Genomic DNA, 19,389 nt, shown 5'->3' with positions numbered 1-19,389 from the left:
ATGCTTATATTTAATTGATAAGGAAAAAAATACTTGCTTTGAGCCAAATCTCAAGTTTTATAAGTGTTTCTTCAGCATTGTTGGCTCTTTAACTTTGCACAGTTGTCACATTTGGTGTTTTTATGACTTGTATCCTCATCGCAAAATGTAAACAGTCTGGACAGTCAAACATTACCATCCAGGTAGGTATTTGGTAAGATGATGCTATTTAAATGCTATAAATGATCAAGAACATGTAATGATGTAGAACAGCATATACAGGTAGGCTACTTAATTTGCTGCATTCACTTGGATATCTGGGATTTATGTCTGGGATTTATATCTGTTCTGGAAAGTGCAATCAGCTTTGCCACTGTCTTTTGGGGCAGCAGCATCAGAGCCAGAGACTGGTGGCTGATTCTGGAGATAACTCCAAAGATGCTTGAGCTGAGAAAAAAATGCTGCAGAAGCTGCTGAAAATAGTGGAAGATTCTTTGCATCCTCTACACAGCACAGTGGAGAAACAACAAAGTGTGTTCATTGAGAGACTTCTTCAATTCTAGTGCAAGGCAGAAAGCCAGAGATCATTCTTGCCAACACCCATAACCCTCTGGAAAAATTCAATATTGTCTAATTATTGTTTTAATGAAAAAAATGTATATATATATATATATATATATATATGCTACAACATTGAAATTTCCCTCCCTGATTTTTTTCAGTTATCCAGGTAAAAATCAGTTTATACGAATTATTTGTTAATCAAACCAAAAACCTCTTTATATTTGCCACTTAAGAAGTTTTTAATATTTGCACTTTAACCTGTAAATTTGCACCACTTGCGCTTAATAACACCTATTATGGGTCCTTTATATTTTGTGTATTGCAGGTGAATTCTGTGTTTTATCTAACATTTAGAGGCCAGGGTTTGTGTTTTTACTTCCTATGTTGGGGAGTTACAGGAAATGATGGCTCAGCAGTTGTCACCTGCACAGGTGTGGGAATTCCCTGTCAGTCCGTTTTGCAAATTCGGGGTCAATTTCCCAAGATAACAAAATTATCTGTCAAATTTCCTCCTTAGATAATAATTTAATACTTTTCTAATGTAAAATGGTCGATATATAACCAAATTTAACGACTCATGAAAGGGAAGTAACGTTAATTCTAGCCTAAAGACTAAATCGACCCAGATTTAAGTACCATATGAGCCTCATTGTTTTATTTATACCGAGTCATCTCTTCTCTCTGAAGCAGCAGAGACAAATCAGCCGCTTTTAAACCAGATAAGAAAATGATCTTAACTAAAAACCCCTATTTTCTACGAACTTACACTTTTTTTCGCCCCCAATTGCGCCGTTTAAACTCGCGTCAAAGCTTCCGGACAGCGTTTTCAGGACGGTGAGACTGCGGCTTTGCTTCTGGCGCCCGCAGAGACTCCAGACCAGCTCGCGGGACTGGTGCGCGCTTCTCGGCCGCATCTGCAGAGGTGGAACCTGGACTCGTCCGGAGCTGGGGTCCGCCTTCTGCTTCTGCTGCTTCATGCCAGTGGATGTGGATTCCCGCCGATGAAGCGACCACTTGGAGATAGGTAAATACACCTGGCATAGACGCGATCCAGGAGCTACATTTAGTAAATACAAATTTAGGATTATAAAATGATTAAATAGGCTGTAATAATCCAACGTTCAAGGTCAAAATACACTTTTAACAGTCTTGTAAAGTAAATTTTACAAATGTGCTCTGACTGCTGTGTTCTGATAGGCCATTATACACACCGTTATGATACACTCATACCTGGTTTAAATATACTCAGTCCACATGCAACGCTGTGATATTAATTTTCTTCCCATGGCTCTGCTTGCATTGTTTGTTAGACACGTAACTGCTGACCCTCCAAAACCCAGAGAATAATGTGCTGAACATTTTGTGTGAGTGTGTAAGGCGTGTTTTTAACAGATTACTTGCTCATTTGCAAATAATGCAAATGCAGCAATGAAATCAACGACGTCATATCAACAGGAAGTTTTAATTTTGTCCATGGGCTTGGTATTAGGTTGGTGCATTCAAAATAGACCTACTTGGAAAAAAAATGTATAATAAAGGGTTTCATCAGCCCCTATCTGTGAAAGTGTACCCCCCCCCCCCCTTTTTTTTTTTTCTTTTTTAAAAATGAATGATTTCACTATTCTAAAGACAATTATTGCCGTTATTCAGAGGGTTTTCCCTTTGTTTTGATAAAGAATGGAACTGATTACAATGGAGCCCTATTTATGTTGACCATATGAAAGTAAGTGAAAAAACTTTTACACCCCATACTGAAGCAGCAGAGATGAAGGTCAGTGTTCACAATGAGAAGGCAGTTAACACTGAACAGCTTGCTGGGTATGCCCCTCCTGCATTTTGTAGCTTAGATTTTCCACCTTAGATTTTCCACTGATCTTTGACTATGCTGTATCTACAGGTCCCTTACTGGCTGCCAGTGTCAAATTAATGGAGTTGAAAAAATCAGTCAGTTGATCAAACGACAAAATCTAGTGCAACTAATGATTAATATGGGGCTTTTAACCAAAAATGCTCCAAATTTTCTTATTTCAGATAAAAAAAAAGGTAATGTTTCCAGCTTAACTTAGTTATTTACACTTTTTATATACTATATATATAAAAATGACATATAAATACAAATAAAAGTGTAATGTGGATTTCATATTTGAAAATGTGCTCATGTATTAATTTCTATATGCCACACTGATTGAAATGATTATGACTGTGTGTTTGATATCAACTCCTGAAAGTTACAACTTACCACATTATTAATGTCCAGAATATATATATATATATATATATATATATATATATATATATATATATATATATATATATATATATATATATATATATATATATATATATATTGTAGTTTTAAAATATTATTTGTTCACCACCTGTAAATCAACCATCAGAAGGAAGAGTGTTCAAAAATCCACATTTTTAAAAGAAGGCAAAAACACCAGACATTGAGTGCATGTGGTGCGCATTCATGTGAATGTGTATTTTGCAAGGTGGTCCCTCCTTCTTCCGGGAATTTGATACTCCAGGTCATCCTTCTAGGGTACTTCAGAGCTGAAAGGAAAAAAGATAGTTCGCTCTGCCCTGTTATCTGTCTGCCTTTCTGGGCTGACTCCCTTACCTGTTCCCACAGTTTTACACAAAGGCTGTTCTCTTTAATAATTTTTCTGAGTTACTGGGAAATTACATTCTGCTTGGAGTGAGTAGATAAGTAAGGAGATACAACTATATTTACGACCACTCCCTACTGGACATCCAGAACACTTTCAAGGTCCCTTGCTATTTTCTCAGTATTGAACTCAGTAAACCTGTATGAGTTTGTGTCCTGTTTGTGAACGCATTATCTGTAAGCTGTGAAGGAATAATAACCACTATATAATAATGTAGCTCTATTAATTAAAAGCAGAGCCTAATGAATGTTACTAAAATCTAAGGATAAAATGTAAATGAGTAAATGAATAATAATGTTTATAAAATATTTGCAACAACTCCCCCTGTTGGACTGAAGGAACCCTTCAGTCCACTAAACCATCCTCCTGTGTGGTTAACCCTTAAAAAGCACTATGTTTCATCAAATATAATGTTTTTCTTTACTGTTTGACTGTGCAGAGTGTGTGTGTGTGTTTGTGTGTGTGTGTGTTTGTTCAGGATGAGTGTTTGATGTTCCTGATTTTTTGGTAAATGTCAATTTTTGAGTTCAGGGCATTCTTATATTTCATCTTTAACATGATCTAATTTGACAGGTCAGCACTGAAGATTGTTTTATCTCCTTTTTTCCCTCCACTGCACATTTTTTCTTCTGTTGTCCCCTGTGCCCCCATGTTTGATATTTTATTGATATTACGTTTTGAAGAACAAAAAGGGGCATTTTTTTCTATCTGTATTATTATTGTTCTTATTATTGCCCCTCTTGTCACTTTGACCTCCTCTTACCTTTTTTAACCTATTTTTTCTCCGGCCATTTTGCATCAAATCTCCTAACTACATTTTAAATGCTTCTTTCTATTGTTCTTTTCTTGACATTTCAAGATCCTAATATTTTATCCACCACTGCATTGGTAGCTCTTTGAATAAACAATGCAGTTTCAAAATAAAGGCTTAAAAATGATACCATCACTATATCTTCGACTTTCATTTCCCTTTGGTTTTAAGGTGATGTAACTTATGTTATGACCTAAAGGTTCCAAATTCACTTGTGCATCTATGCAGTGACGTTCTACATGTTGTTGCATATAAGCATCCTTCACCTATGATATCATACTACACGTACTATCATTGTTTTGTTGATGGTGATTAAGGGTGATGAGCAGAAAGGACTGTATTGATGGACTGGTCCAGATATCAGTAATCACTACAGGTAGTCGGGTAAGGACTTGATTGATGTCGGAGAATGGATCTTAATGTTATTTATTGAACATGTATTGCCAATCATGGTATCTGTACAAATGAAATAAAAAAGAATAAATGTACATTAATTGTCTTTGCACAAATAAATAACTGGAGATAAATCGTGCAGCATTATCTGCAAGAGAAATAAACCACTAATGAGAAATAACTAATCAGTCTAAAATAACTAATCAGTTGTGCAAATAACTTCACAGGAATAACAAACTGAATTAAATTATAATACAAAGAAATAAAATAATCACCAATCAATGACCCACAGTAAATAAGGAAATAAGGTGCATGAACGTAACTCTAACGAGTGCAGGTCAAGGACTAGTACGCTCCAGAATACGAACATACATAATAAGCAGCTGCGACTAACACACTGGCCACGAATGGCGCAAATGTCCAGTGCACAATACACGGTGAACAGACGTAGTATGTACTTCACCTACATTTTACTGCAATTAAACCAAATATAAGCATATAATATTATTTCTGAACTGACTTAAATATTTCTATGAAACAGAACAGATAGCTCTCGCAGCTACGCTAACAACCGAGTGGAATGCCATACACAAGTAAGGGATGCTAATCATTAGCCTGCAGCTAACTATATACAGTCCGACCTCAGAGCAACATGTTCGCATTAAATCGTGAAACTTACGTTCATTGGACGCATGAAGGCACACCAGGGAACTTATTAATAGCTTGAGGCATTATTATGGAACAAAAACTGTTCATAATACTGAACGAACAGCATCAGAGGAGCCCTTAGGTCTGCAGGCTGATTCACTGTGATGGGAATGCAGGCTTGTGATTGGATGATCAGTGAATCCATCCGCTGTTCATGTGCAACCCCTGCAGGCCCCCTCATGAACCTATGCACAGGCATTGGATGAAACTGTGAACACAGAATCTTAAAGGGACCCGCAGTGAGAGTGCACGATAGGAATGCACAAGGTGAATAAAGCAGTGTTAATTTCTGAACAATCATACTACCATTGCTCACGGTTGATCTGCTCAAACATAACAGGGTGGAGGATGGGCTTAGGCTGCTGCCTCTGATACAATACAACCCAAAAGCAAGGCCTATCTGACATGTTTTGTGGACAGCCTCACTTATTACACCTTTTACTTTGGGATTGGACACAGCTCTTGAACAGCTGTGATACTGCATTTAAGTTTGCGTCATCCCAAAATGAATCTTTAACTCATTACTCTTTGGCAAATTAAGTAAATTGTTTGGCAAGTCTGGCATCTGTAGAAGCTGCATTTCTGTGACAAGTCAAATGCTTAGCCTGATAGAATGTGTGAGTGGTTCATGTTTGTCTGAAATACAAGTTTTATCAAGTCATGGATTCATGATTTTTGATGCATTAAAAAAAATTCTAACATACATGTTTTACTGAATTATATTTAAATGGATCATAAAACATTTCCTAATTCACTCTTCACAGAGCGACTACCTCCATCTTTTATAAAAAGTCTAGTTCAAACTATTGTAAGCAGCATTGTGCTTGAATATACAGAAGCTTTACAGAGTGGCCATAACTACACTTTAACATTAAAATATTTAAATAGTTAAAAACATTAAATCTTCTAAAAATACCAGTGAAATTTTTGGATGTAGTAAAGAAAAGATTTACAACTAGAGTACTGACAAAAAAACAATACTTTTGTGTGGGTTTTTGTTTTCATATTGAAGGACATTGCCTCTCAATTCTCCGTCCTTGCATTGTTGCAGGACTATGTTTCACTACAATGCGTTCATTTAGAAAATATCACCACCCACTGTAATGACTGATCATTTGTTTAAGCTAATTTTGTGACAGAATTAATATTGTGTGATAGTAAGGTTTTCCTCTTGTCTTTGTCTAACTGTACTTGCTGATAATCTATAAAGCCTTTACAATATGAAGTCCTTATTTGAGCTTAAGCTCTAGAGCGCCTACCTAATCTCCACTGGTTGAAATCAAAATTTAGCCTTGAAGAGGGCAAAAGGAGCTCAAATTGAAAGGCAGTATTTGCCCTAAGTCTGAAGGTGATAAATAAAGCCAAGTCCTTGGAAAACTGTAAATAGCTCTAACTTGAAATATGCTTGCAGCTTGGTGCGATAGTTGTATCAAGTTTCCGTCTTTTCCCTCCACTTGGTTTTCTTCCTTCTTAAGCCTAGTTATTTAACTTTAATCAGTAAATCCAGCACCCTGGAGGCAAAATTTCATTTACTTTACAGCACAAAAGATAAACTGTTCTCAATACTTTTATCATTAGAAAAGCCATATTCCCCTATAAGCCTCCACACACTGGTATAATCACTCAGCCGCCTCTCCAGATTTGTTTCTATCTTTTATAATGCTTCCTCTGCTTTTCCCGTCTGCTTCTTTCACACTTTCTCTGTCCTAAAGTCTGCCTGTTTTTCCAAGCTCATTCTTGTATGAGGGTTAAAGAGTAAAGAGTATTTAATTAATTTGTAAAAATCTTGATGAATGCTGAAAAATGAAATAATAGATAATGTGATGTATCTCAGCCTCCCCTTGTAGGCTGTTAGGGCATGAGATTGCGAGGAGGCCGGGGTCTCAAGCCCAACTCCCATCTCCCACCTCCCATCACCTGGCTGCCTCCTGGCGTACTCAGCAAGCGTGTACGACTGCGTCTGCGCCTGGATCGCCGTGACCACCGGGGGCGGGACTGCTGGCACTTGGTCAACTTGGAGGCAGAGTCAGAGCCAGTTGGGGAGATACTGAAAAGCAGGGATCCTGATACCAGCACACAAAGTAAGACTCAGTTCTAAGGTTATTGGTAATATAATGGAGCAGAAATGCTCATGTTTTTCTGATGAGTTGAGGTATAACGCTGTAGAAAATATTGGTACTGCATAGTACAGCAGTATTTAACATCATCCGGAAGAAACACTGCTGCTGAAGCAATATTTTTTCTAGCATGTACAGTCTGTTGTGTCTTGGCATATCATGGGGATGTATGGGTGTAAGTTTGTCTAATTTCTCTATTTTTATCCTTTTGACCCACAGCTAGTGAAAAGAGCACACCCTCTTTCTTCTGAGTTGTTATGGGGGCACTTATTAGAGATAAGGAGAGGCATTGTGTGTGTGTATGCATGCAAGAGACATGAAGTGCATGAGCTGGCCTATTTAAAACACACATTGTTATTTTGTATGCGTTTATTTATTCCCATCACATGACTTTGGTGCAGTATCCGATTTCACTGTCTGTTACCATGGTGACACCCTGCCTGAGCTGTAAATAAATTCAATGGGGGGCTGTTATATTGTTACATTGATTAGAGAGCACAAACATCACACACACACACACACACACACATTTGCAGACACGCTAATTAATTCTGGAGTCAAGTAAGAGTGGCTAGTTTTCAGATGAAATCTACTTATATTTATACTATATGTATCTATTCTGGTGTATTTGTGACTCTGGCAGTTGATTAGACAGTTTTGCTGTATTGTGTGTAGGTGTGCAGTTTAGCAAGGTATTAGCATAACTCACTTCATTGCAGTTTCTCCTCTCCATAAGTGGAAACAGATACAAATCTGCCTCCCCTGAAGCCAGTGATTAAGTTATGCTAATCACTGCTGATTGTTGCTGCATTATTGAGGCTGGAACACCAGCAGCTTCCAAAAGGAGGCAACGTCCCCTTAGCTGGAAAATAAAATCAGGAGTTAGGGTTCACTGACCACTTAATTGCTTAATTAGCTATAAACAAATTAGACTTTGGTCCCAAATGCATTGTGTTAGATTGGAGTGCAATGGTGCAAAAACTAGTGTTGTCTCTCAGTGTTAACCCCCCTCCTCTACCTCCACCTCTTTTATCCCATTGTTTTTAAGTAAGAGATGATCATCTATTCTCTCTGAGTCTGCCTCTATGTGTAATGTGACACACTGTAATGGGACAGGACTGATTGAGGAGGGACATCAGGATTAATCTCACTGTGTAATTACTTTTATGATTCATGGGCCCCACTCTGCGCACACACACGCCTCCAACCATCACATTCAGTGCAGATTTAGCTTGGGTATGTGTGCCAGCACTCAGTATTAGAGCCTGTCTTGACCTCGCTGTTTATTGGCACTTTTTTATTTTCATGTAAAGACCCAGAGTAATGACATGCCACAATTTGTCTAGCATTTGTCTGTATTTGTGAGCAACTGCTTTACACTCGAATCCTGACAAATCTCTTTTCATTCAGCAGAGGCTGCATGTGTGAGCGAGGCCACGCCAGCATTTGATCCTCCCGTGTAGAGGTTAACCTGGTTTTGATTGAGTCTTAAAGCCTACAAGTTCGGCTTTGAATGGCAATCGGCTTTGCAACGTGAGCGTAACTAATCGATATATGATGGGGGGGGTGGGGGGGATCCTGACACTTGTAACCTATAACAACAAATAGGCACGCCGGAGCCTTCTTTTTTTTTTCTTTCAGTATCTGTGCCTCTGTAGAGGGAATACATGCATCCTTGCCTTTGGCTGGTTTATTTTTCTTTCTGTGTTTGTTTTCTTGTATTTTAGATAAAAACAAAAGCAGCTTGCTTTAGCTGGCGCAAAGTCAGATAAGGTCTAGAAATAAAAAAAAAAAAAAGGGTGAGCTTTGATAGCATTGTGAGCTTTTACTCAAAATAAAAGCAGCAGAGTAACCCTGACAAGCTTCTGCTGTAACCTTTTGTTGTTTTCAGGAAAATTTATGTCATACCTGAATCTGTGGAAGACATGTAAGAGGTAAAGTATAACTCAAAGGTTGCATTTGTTGAGATTTCTGCACTCAGAAATACACATTCCATCAGAAAAATGTCCAGATTACAGTTTGGAACGCATGTGTTTTGTAGCACATCACAGCACAGCTTGAATCCTATGGCCATTTTTTTTAAATACTACAACAACAACAACAACAACAACAACAACAACAACAAAAGCATGCAGGAAAAAACCCTGAGCTGCAGCAATCGTAATTAAATTACAACCCAACACACACACACACACACACACACACACACACACACACACACACACACACACACACACACACACACACACACACACACACACACACACAGAGACAGACATCGCTTTGAGCTCAGCACGTCTGCTGGCTGCCACGGGATGTTAGAGGCGTGTTGCTATGACGACTGGAAAGGGACACACAGGAAGAGGGGGTTAGGGTAAAAGAGAAGAGGAGGAGGAGGAGGGGGTTGGGTCGGAGGAAGGTGGTCGGAGATTGAGGAAGACAGACGGGCTCGCAGAGTTGCCGGCTCTTTGACAGAGTATAGCAGCAGAGCGCAGTAGCTGGAGCTAGCAGAGCTGTCAGGGGAGTGTCCGGAAACCTGCTGCTGGAGTGAAGGACAAATACACAGACAGCTGTGTGCATGGTAGGTAATGCTAACTTGGAGTAATTTGTCAGCATTTTTTTTAATATGATCAAGCCTGAGAAAAAAGACAGAAGGCACCATGCATCTTCACATGGTCAGTTGATGTTCCTGTTTTCCTGTTGTTTTTGGTAGTAGCATATACTATGTCATCTCAAAAAACAGATTTTATTCTTTGATCATGTCATTATGCACTTTAATCAAGTTAGACTGGTGTGTTATTTGTTGTGTAAATGCTGGACTGATCAGCCTCAGTGGAAGCACAGTTAATCAGCACAGCATTTAGCTTCATATTCACAGGCCATGTCAGATTACTTATTTTGTTGCATCAGTGAAATAATCATAGACTCAGTGGTGCTGAGAAATAACTGTACTGTGAAGAGTAATGGCCCTGTGAATGAGTAGCACTGAGACAAACCCTTGAAACTGCTGTTGACAGCATACTTCATTGATTGTTTGATTGTGTGGGTGTTGTGGGTTTCTGTGCTTTGCTTTCATTTCCTCTGTGTAGTTGTGTGCATGTGTGGGGCTTTGTCTCTCTCTTGCAGGGCTGTAATGATATTTATTGCAATCTTTGCAGCTAAAGAGGGGGAGGGGTGTGGCTGAGTATGAAGCTTTATGGCTTTTTTTCTACTATTTCTTATCATTTTTCTGTGTGTATGAGAAAGAGTGAGAGTGTGTGTGGAAAGGGTAGTTTCACATGTACATTTAAGTTTCCGCTCCACTTTGAAGCTGAAGCGGGGTTGAGTGCTTTTAAAAAGCTGTCACTTCTTACTTTCGGTTTATATTCAAGACTTTTTTGGTCTCTCGCAGGTCTAATGAGTACCTTGTCTGCCAGCTCAGAGATGCAGACTTCTACAATTGGCCCCCAGTTCACAGTGGGGCCTCAGGGTAAGGTACCCGGCAGGAAGAGAGGACGGCCTCCTGTCCGTAAACTGGAGTTCCAGAGCCACTATATTGAGCCTTTGTCGTCCCTCAAGGTTCCAAAGAAGAGAGGCAGGAAACCTGGCTTTAAGGTCTGTCAGCCATTGTTTAATTTTCATTTTAATCACTGGAATGACCATTTTTTTGACACAAGAGTCAAACATTGTGTGCACAGGTTGTATAGTGAAAACAAATCAGTGGTTTTCAACTTGTCTGTCTAGACAGGATATAGCCATGCATGCTTACAGCCAACCTAACTGCTGCTTGGACCGGGGCCACCAGAAGGGCTCATTTTAACCACTTAAATAAAACCAAAAAATTTTTAAAGTGGTCCAAAAGAGCAGAATAAGTGGTTTTAGCTCTTCATAATGGCATTTTAGAAATTCTCATTTCCTGGCCTGTAACAATGTAAATATGTTAAAATTTTGTACTTGAGGATTTGTGCCAATTTTGGATCCAATTGGATGCTTTTTTTTTTTCCAAATTTGAACGACCTAGCGGGTGGGATTTTTGGCTGTTTTTATAAAGAAATCTATAAATGAATGGATGCAATCAGCACCACATCAGCTAATTTAAGGGTACTTGAAGTAGTGTAAAGACACTGAAGGCATCTCGTTTTTCTAATAAAGTACTTAGCAAACTGTAGAAGATGTCATCATACACAAACCTTCATCACACATAATAACAGCCCACCCACACATGATCCGCTGAGACCGCTTTATTAACTCACGCTATATCCTTTTCCCTCTCTGTTTGGACTTGAAGCTGATTGTACTTTACACTGACTCACTATCTTGTTTTGTGGTAGAAACATGAGGGTAAGGCTTTTGCTAGCAGTTTAGACAGCTAACTTTAGCAACACAAAATAGTCTATACTATGTAGACTGTAGATGTTTTTGTAATTCAGCATTGTTGTAAGTTATAAAGATATAACATTACATCACAGCTACTATTTCTACACATTTTCTATACTTTTATATGTGCATAGGCATTTAAAATGTACTTTGTTAGGTAGCTCACACAAGTAAAAGAAATCAAGCTTGTAGAAAAAAAATTTCTCACTTCTTTTGCACGGGATGTGAAAGGATCTAATGACTAAAAAAGAAAGAATAGTCTCAGACAAAGAAGTTCACAGTGACAAATCACTGTTTACTTTTGCACAGGTGTCTTTCGTTGTCATTAGTAACGATATAAAGAAAGATATTGGCACAAGTTTAGCTGTATTGACACATATTTGAATTGAATGGAAAGTTCACAGGAAATTGGAGGCTGTCACATGAGGTCAGTTCATGTTTTATATAGAAATCTGCATAATTATTTAGATTTGTAGTATAGAACTGAAGTGTACTAACAATTCTGACGAGTTTCACTAATTGCTCAAACTAATTTTATGTTCTCTTTTTTGTTCTTATGAAAATACTATTTGCTAACACAATGCTTCATGCTAGCTGTTAGCTTAAACTTAAGACTGCTTCTTCAAATAATGGTTGAATTTCCTTCTATTTAATATTATTTTTATTGTATAAAGAAAACTATAGACCTACCATGCTTTTGTACATGTCTACATGTGTGCAGCTGAAGCCCAGGATGGTAATGTCCCCACTTGCCAATTCACCTCCCAGCAGCACACCAGAGCCTGAGATGGGCTCCATCCCTCAGGATGCTGCAATCGTCCCCCACTCTGCCACACCACAGGTCTTAACAGGTAAGAGGACAGTTTAATACTTTTCTTTACCTTTGTTAGCTTTTCTTTTTTAGTAATAAAATCATAAATTATATAGTTTAGTGTAAAGAAGTAAGGAAACAGCAGATGGGTCTGATGTTGGAGAAGTAGGGAGTGTGATGAATTTTTGTCCTTCCTTCCTCTTTTTTGTTTCCTTATCATATGTTTTCTACCACCTGCTGCTCTGTTCTAACTGTGACTTTAATTCAGAACTATTATACGCATGTCTGTCTTCACACGGGCCAGCTAGCGACATCTGTCTTCTAAGATCCCTTCATGCATCACTACCTGGTTGTCTTATTGTAAAGCAAAATATTGATTACACTTTGAGTGTTAAATTTTATCACATTAAATCAAAAATACCACAAGTGCCTATAGATTTACTGTGTCTGTTTACAAGCTTTTAAGATCAAATCTTACCACCTTCAAACATAATAAACTCCACATTTATCCTCCCATCTTACTTCTTTTGGCAATGCAGAAAGTGAAATAGCTGGATTTTTTTTCACAAAAAAGCTAAAATTGATTTCACACAGGCATTCTGCCTTTAATTTTTTCCCCTTTCTTTTCACTAATGGCCTCTACTGTTCTAAATAATGAAATATTTTAAGACTGCCTTTTGTGTATTTGATGTTGGAGTGGGACTCTCATGTGTCAAGGACCAACCGTTTGCTCTTTGTTCTTGCAAATCATGAAAAGTGTTTGATGTCAGAGCATAGACGTACAGAGGAATAGTGCACAAGCGCATGTAGGCACACACACAAACCAGTGTGCTCTCTGTGGTGATACCCAGACAGATATGTTAAATCTTTCCTCTGGTGAACTTTTGAAAATAGTCCCTGTATTTTCACCAAACCAATTAGCATTTTATTTGAAACACTTCACTTATACATTAATTCATCTAAAACGGTATTATCTGTTCATGGTATAACATGGTTTATTTAAGAATATTCTTAATGTGAAGATGTAAGACAACAGTTGAAAATAATACGGTTTAGGAATATAAATCATTTAGATATATTAGAACTAACAAAAACAGCTATGGGGATCTCCAAGGCTGAAATATTAGCAATTTACTGAATGATATGAAGGCTCTGTGTGCACATTCAGTTGTGAATCTTTGTGTCAGTACATAGTCCTCCTCATTCGCATGTGCAGATCTTATCACATAATTGATTTTTCAGAATACAAAAAAATACTTTGCCTGTGTACAATGTTGAGGTAATTCAGGAGCAGCTCTGTATAAATCTGCCATCAGGTGAATCCATAAGTGCCGGTCCTGACAGAACCACAAGACACCTGCATTACTGAGAAGCTGAAAAATAGTTGGCACAAAGGGAACAGATTCAAAGGAATTACTGTCTACCCTTCATCCATTTTATATCCATACCATTACATGCTGAAGGGGCTTTAATTCAGCTTACCTGAAGATTAGCAGTGTATGTTTTTATACTTGCTACTTAAAAAGCTTGAAAAGTGTAACAGCTGTAATTGTGCATGCAGCCCTGAAGGTGTTATTATGGTCCACAAGCAAATTGAAACACTCCTTGCTAATTTCTTAGAACTATAGAATGTTTTTTTGTGTAAGGTGAGTCACACCTAACACTCAGGTGTGGCATGGGGAGAACTGTATGTCTTTGTACTGTTTTCAATTAATTATTTGATCATTACATTCTGTCTACATGTTGTGCAGCATCATGATTTGGCTGTAGTTCCATGCACCACTGTGCCAAAATGCAGCTTTAAAAAGCTGCTGAGTGGCTCTTTATTCCAAACAGGATATTAGAAGCAAAACCAGGATTACACGTGACTCACCTAATATTTAAAGTCATTGCATGGCTCTAAGAAATTAGCGGGGAGTTTTTCAATTTGCTTTTGGACCAGAATAATACCTTCAGGGCTGCATGCTGTTACACTTTTCAAGCTTTTTAAATAGCAAAACACATTTAAAAAACATACACAGCTAATCTTCAGGTAAGCTGAATTAAAGCCCCTTCAGCACGTAAAAATATGGATATAAAATGGATGAAGGGTAGACAGTAATTCCTTTGTATTTTTTTTAAAACTCTAATCAACAATGTAAGAAATAATAAAATTACCATAAATCTGAATCATGTTGGATTCTGTAAGGAATCACTTCTTTTTAACAAACCAAATTTACACAAAGCCACAATAAAACTCTTCATGATCTTCTGGAGATTTGTAACTTTCAAAACATTATGTAAAATGTTCACTGTCCTGCAGGTTATAGAAAGCTCCTTGCTTAAACAACCGGACTCAAATTAAATGAACTTCACAACAGCGTGTTGTGAAGTTCTGCACAATGACTTGTTCATTTGAATCAGGAATGTTGAAGCAGGATCCAGATCCCTGTACAAGTGTCTTATCTGAATGTCACTAAAACTTCAAAGAATACCCTCTTGCATGCAACCTTTATCAACAACACACCAGAAGACATGATTTGTAAGACCACATTTTTGATAATACTTTCAACAATAAATTATGCTACTTTCTGTCTTTCCTCCTCCAGCAGAGACACCAATGCCGGATGACTTTATATGTGACCCTCCTGTGGACTCAAAGCGCTATGCCGTAGATCCCAGTGACTCAGCCTTCAACGTCATGTCATCACATTATCAAACTAAGCACTTGTATGGTTACCGTAGCAGCAGTTGCTCTGGTCCATTAGCTGTATGCAGACAAGCATCAAGCCCTGCAAGTTTCCAGGATGGAAACAGAAATGGTGAGGCTGCATATAGTTGCCTAATAAATACTAGAAATGTTTTATTAAAAAATAAATACATTCTTATGATTCTTACAATTTTGCAATAATTCTAATATTTCTTTTATGCACAAATTTCTGTCAAAAGTATATTGCAATATTGCAAGATCGCTACTCAAGACAAAGCCAAGCTAGCTGTTTCCACACTGATGCGCTCATTATTTTTAGCCCACAATTTTTACTCTGCCTGTCTCTCTGTGATACACAGCCTACAGCTTGATGCCAGACATTAGAGAAAGCAAACGTCTTGCTGGCAAGGATCCCTCTAGCTGGGGTGTAGAGGATGTGGTTTGGTTCATCAAAGAAGCTGACCCCCAGGCCCTGGGACCCCATGCTGAAGCATTCAGGAAGCATGTGAGTTCAGACTTGTTGATATTAAGGCTTGTAAAATTAACTGACAGGTTGATAGATTATATAAAAAATGAAGAATTAAGATGGGAACATCTTGCAAGAGGCAGGTTACTCTTGGACTTATAGATTTTAATAGTTCAGTTAATCCATCACTTGGTGCCCTGTGGTCCAGAATATAAATCATTGTGCTATATGAAAAGCTCAGTTAATATTATTAACAAATGTTAAAAGCATAGTGAGGTCTGCCCCCAAGCTATATGATGCAACACTTCCAAGTCCTTGTGAACCACTGTGCTACTTTCAACATGCTCGCTAGACTCAATACTTAAAGCAACCAGACTTTTTCCATCACATCCACAAGAAACGGCCTGGACAGAGGGTGGTTTAGACCTCATTTTAAATCTATGTAAACACTGATAAGTAAAGAGCGTTCCTGTCGGTCTTACAGGTTTAAAGACACACATTAAACTATTTGAATGTTTTCATGTTATATCTAATGATATTTTGCAGCTGTTTCTGAATTATGTTGCTTTGGCTGTTTTGTGTTTCAGGAAATTGATGGAGATGCTCTCCTATTGCTGAAAAGTGAGATGATGATGAAGTACCTGGGACTGAAGCTGGGACCTGCCCTCAAACTCTGTTACCACATCGACAGGCTCAAACAGAATCGGTTGTGATTGATTGTAGAAGAATATGGAAGCCTCACGCAGCCTCTCGAACTCAAACAGAAGCACGATCCAGAGTCCATACCTGGTGGTTTTTACTGCATCTGAACACAATTTTGTTAACAAATTGGACAATTTGATTGTACATATTAGGACTTTTTATAGCTAAAGCTATTATTTCACTTTCATCTTTATTTACTGAATACCTGCTTGGCTTTAGATTGTAAAATGTTTGGCTGCAATTACATAGCAGCTTCTGTATATTAAAACTTGACCTGCCAGCAGGATGAATTTGAGTAGATCATAATCTTGACTACTGTATTGACACAACTGTTCCCAAAAAGGCAGGGAAACTTGTGTATTTTACCTCAGTATCATATTTAATCAAAAAAAAAAAAAAAAAAAAAAATGCTGCTTTGTTTTTTCAATTAAGATATTAAGTTTCCCTCTAAACCATAATATATGTATGGTTTTATTCTATGACATAACCTCTTTTAAGCTCCTCAAGGTTAAATTTAAAATAATTTGTGTGACAGGTGTGTGGATTGATTTGCTTTGTCTTTTCAAAACTCTTTATCCCAATTTCTTTCTTTCTTTTTTGTAACCACGAACCCTAACCCAGCAGTTTCACCATTCAGAGGTGCCTGCAGTCACGGTGCTTAAAATGACAGGAAGGAAAGGAGACACTGCACAGAAAGCCACTTTGCAAAAGTGTCCACTTCACTTGAGGCTGTAAAATACTGTGATACAAGACAAACAGTTTCAGAATCATGCAACCTGGTGCTCTTTTATATAGTGTCTGCCACTACAACCTCAAGACTTAATGTAGCCTACTTGCTCTTCATCATTTCTCAGTTTTAAGGTTTACAGTCTTCTCACATGATACCTCCTTATCAAAAGCATCTCCTAAAGCAGTATTTCATCTCAAAGTTGTAAAAATGACTATTAGTATTTTTTTTAACATTGTGGTGTCTTTTCTAAGAAATGGGTTTTGTCATATAATGTGCAAAACATATTTTCTAACATTAATGAACAATCACATGCAGTATAAATCAAATATACAAACTTTTTAAAACTTGTAAAATCCTTTTTTTAACTTTCATGTTCTGTGTTTTGCTTCAAACTTCTTGTCACAGACTTGTATGAAATACAGTTTGTTTCTGTATTTTGTGACTGGCTTTGACCCTTATGAACTATAAGCATTGATGGATTATGAAACAAGAGGTCACTGGGCACATGTGTAAATCCAGACATGTATCCTCTGATCCTACCAGTGACTATGACACGAAACACAAAAGAACCAGAAACCTTGTAGATCCACTTTGTGGATGCTGTACATCTTCAACTGTGTGTTTCACTAATGTTTTTCTGGACTGTTTGTATCTTCTTAAGGTTGCTCTTTTTTGGGGGTGGGGGGGCAATTTTGCATCTCTTTTTTTATTGTTATGCAGTTCTGCTTTTTGTTTATATTTTGGTGTTTATATTAATTACTTTTTAAGTAAATTTCAACTATTTTCCATCTCTGTAGCCACTTTGTGCCTCTTTGAAATAATTTTCATTCCATCTTTTCTCTTTATTTTACATTCCTATTGTGCCATACTTTGACTTATATGTCTTAAGTATATTGCATATTATTTACACCTCTTTTCACTGTTCAGTGTATGTTTCTTGAACATTTATGCTGGAAATAAGACTAAGAGCCCTTGACTGGTACTGTAAGCCCTTATCCTGCTTCAATATGGTAATCTGCTCATTCCTTTGACATGCATTAAATTTTCACATTACATTAACTAAGTTAAGTTTTCCATCATGAAAACCTAACTTTAAATAAAAAATGTGTTGCACGTGAACTGTTATATGAAATTTACTTTTTAAATTATTATTATTTTTCAGCCGGTGCTTAACTACTTATTTTACAATCAAAATAAACTTTTAAAAATCCTACTTTTGACCACATTGTACATGACAGCATTTTTAAATTAAAGAAGTAAAATTTTATTTATTAATTCAAGGTTTTAGAATACAACAAATAGCCCAAAATAAATAAAAATTGAAGACCATGATATTAACGTGTTCTTGTGTTATCGCGAGACTACAAATATTTTACTTCCTGTATCGTTATTTCGTCGTGGGACCAAAGCATCCAGCTGGCAGACAGAGGTGAACATGGTAGACGTCTCGGAGAGGACGCTTCAAGTTGCCCTCGTGGCTTCCTTCGCTGTGGGCTTCTTGACGGGCTGGCAGGCGAACAGAATGAGGAGAAAGTATCTCGACTGGAGGAAGAAACGGCTGCAGGATAAGTTATCAGAAACACAGAAGAAGCTGGACTTGGCTTGAATGGTAACCTCAGATTCATAACGACACACACGGGGCTAGTTTTTATGTTGGCCTGTTAGCTTTTGAAGCTGTTGTAATTGAATTTCAAAGCCCAGCTGGGCATTTATCAGGTTTATTCAATTCTCTCTTGCCATTTCCGTGGAACTAATCTAATCCTTTTCATGACAGGTTGGGAGTTGTATGCCTCACCGGCCTGCTGGATCCTGGTTGTCCTACATGTCTGTTACTGTGCTGTCTACTACATCTTGCATAACAAGACTGGTCTTCATTTTCCCCTAACTCCATGGAAGTAATCTCCAGTCACAGGAGCTCCTTTTCCTGCCCAGACCTACACTGATATATGGACTTGTTTTCAGAGGTCTCTGTTCTATCGTGGCGTTTTCATATCTTTTTAAATAAATAAATATTTTTTATTTACTTGTCAGTGTTTGTAAGACATTCCCCATGAGGCTACGTCTGTGAGCTACATGCACTCTGCTCCTGTATTTCTGCACTATGTACTTGTGTGTTTCTACAGAATTTGTTTTGAGTAATTGCGCCATCTGCTGGATTATATTGAAAAGTACACCTCGGGTCCCAGCGGAGTATGCAACACATTTAGTAAGATTAAGAGGTTTAGTTTTTTTTCCCCCCCTCTTTTTCTGCCAGGATTTCTCAATTCCCATTGTATTTTTCATATTAAGATTTAGCTATCTATATTATCTTTTTTTATGTAAATGAAATGGTAAAATATATCAGTGATGACACAATGACATTGTAGTTCTAGATGTAATGTCAAATATACA

General features: G+C 37.7%; 2 protein-coding genes across 2 annotated transcripts; both read left to right on the top strand.

Annotated features, from left to right (window-relative positions):
- Positions 1–1,482: 1,482 nt before the first annotated feature.
- On the top strand, positions 1,483–16,750 carry scml4 (Scm polycomb group protein like 4). The gene is made up of 7 exons (XM_041975271.1): positions 1,483–1,567; positions 6,962–7,208; positions 10,636–10,838; positions 12,322–12,451; positions 15,000–15,212; positions 15,460–15,605; positions 16,154–16,750. Exons 2-7 carry the CDS (start codon positions 6,986–6,988, stop codon positions 16,277–16,279), a joined length of 1,041 nt encoding a protein of 346 aa, XP_041831205.1. The 5' UTR covers positions 1,483–1,567; positions 6,962–6,985; the 3' UTR covers positions 16,280–16,750.
- A 1,622-nt stretch (positions 16,751–18,372) lies between these two features.
- On the top strand, positions 18,373–19,017 carry LOC121633809 (mitoregulin-like). Its single transcript, XM_041976073.1, has 2 exons — positions 18,373–18,607; positions 18,773–19,017. Exon 1 carries the CDS (start codon positions 18,434–18,436, stop codon positions 18,602–18,604), a length of 171 nt encoding a protein of 56 aa, XP_041832007.1. The 5' UTR covers positions 18,373–18,433; the 3' UTR covers positions 18,605–18,607; positions 18,773–19,017.
- Positions 19,018–19,389: the final 372 nt, after the last annotated feature.

The sequence above is a fragment of the Melanotaenia boesemani genome, chromosome 22 (genome assembly GCF_017639745.1).
Source record: "Melanotaenia boesemani isolate fMelBoe1 chromosome 22, fMelBoe1.pri, whole genome shotgun sequence".
NCBI classification, from domain to species: Eukaryota; Metazoa; Chordata; class Actinopteri; order Atheriniformes; family Melanotaeniidae; genus Melanotaenia; species Melanotaenia boesemani.
Note: the sequence above shows the minus strand (reverse complement) of the source record. Positions and strands in the feature narration are given on the sequence as shown.

Coding starts and splice junctions, on each gene's coding strand:
- scml4 (XM_041975271.1), top strand. CDS start 6,986: ATGAGATTGCGAGGAGGCCGGGGTCTCAAGCCCAACTCCCATCTCCCA. Junction 7,209..10,635: donor TCCTGATACCAGCACACAAA/GTAAGACTCAGT, acceptor GGTCTCTCGCAG/GTCTAATGAGTACCTTGTCT. Junction 12,452..14,999: donor CACACCACAGGTCTTAACAG/GTAAGAGGACAG, acceptor TTCCTCCTCCAG/CAGAGACACCAATGCCGGAT.
- LOC121633809 (XM_041976073.1), top strand. CDS start 18,434: ATGGTAGACGTCTCGGAGAGGACGCTTCAAGTTGCCCTCGTGGCTTCC.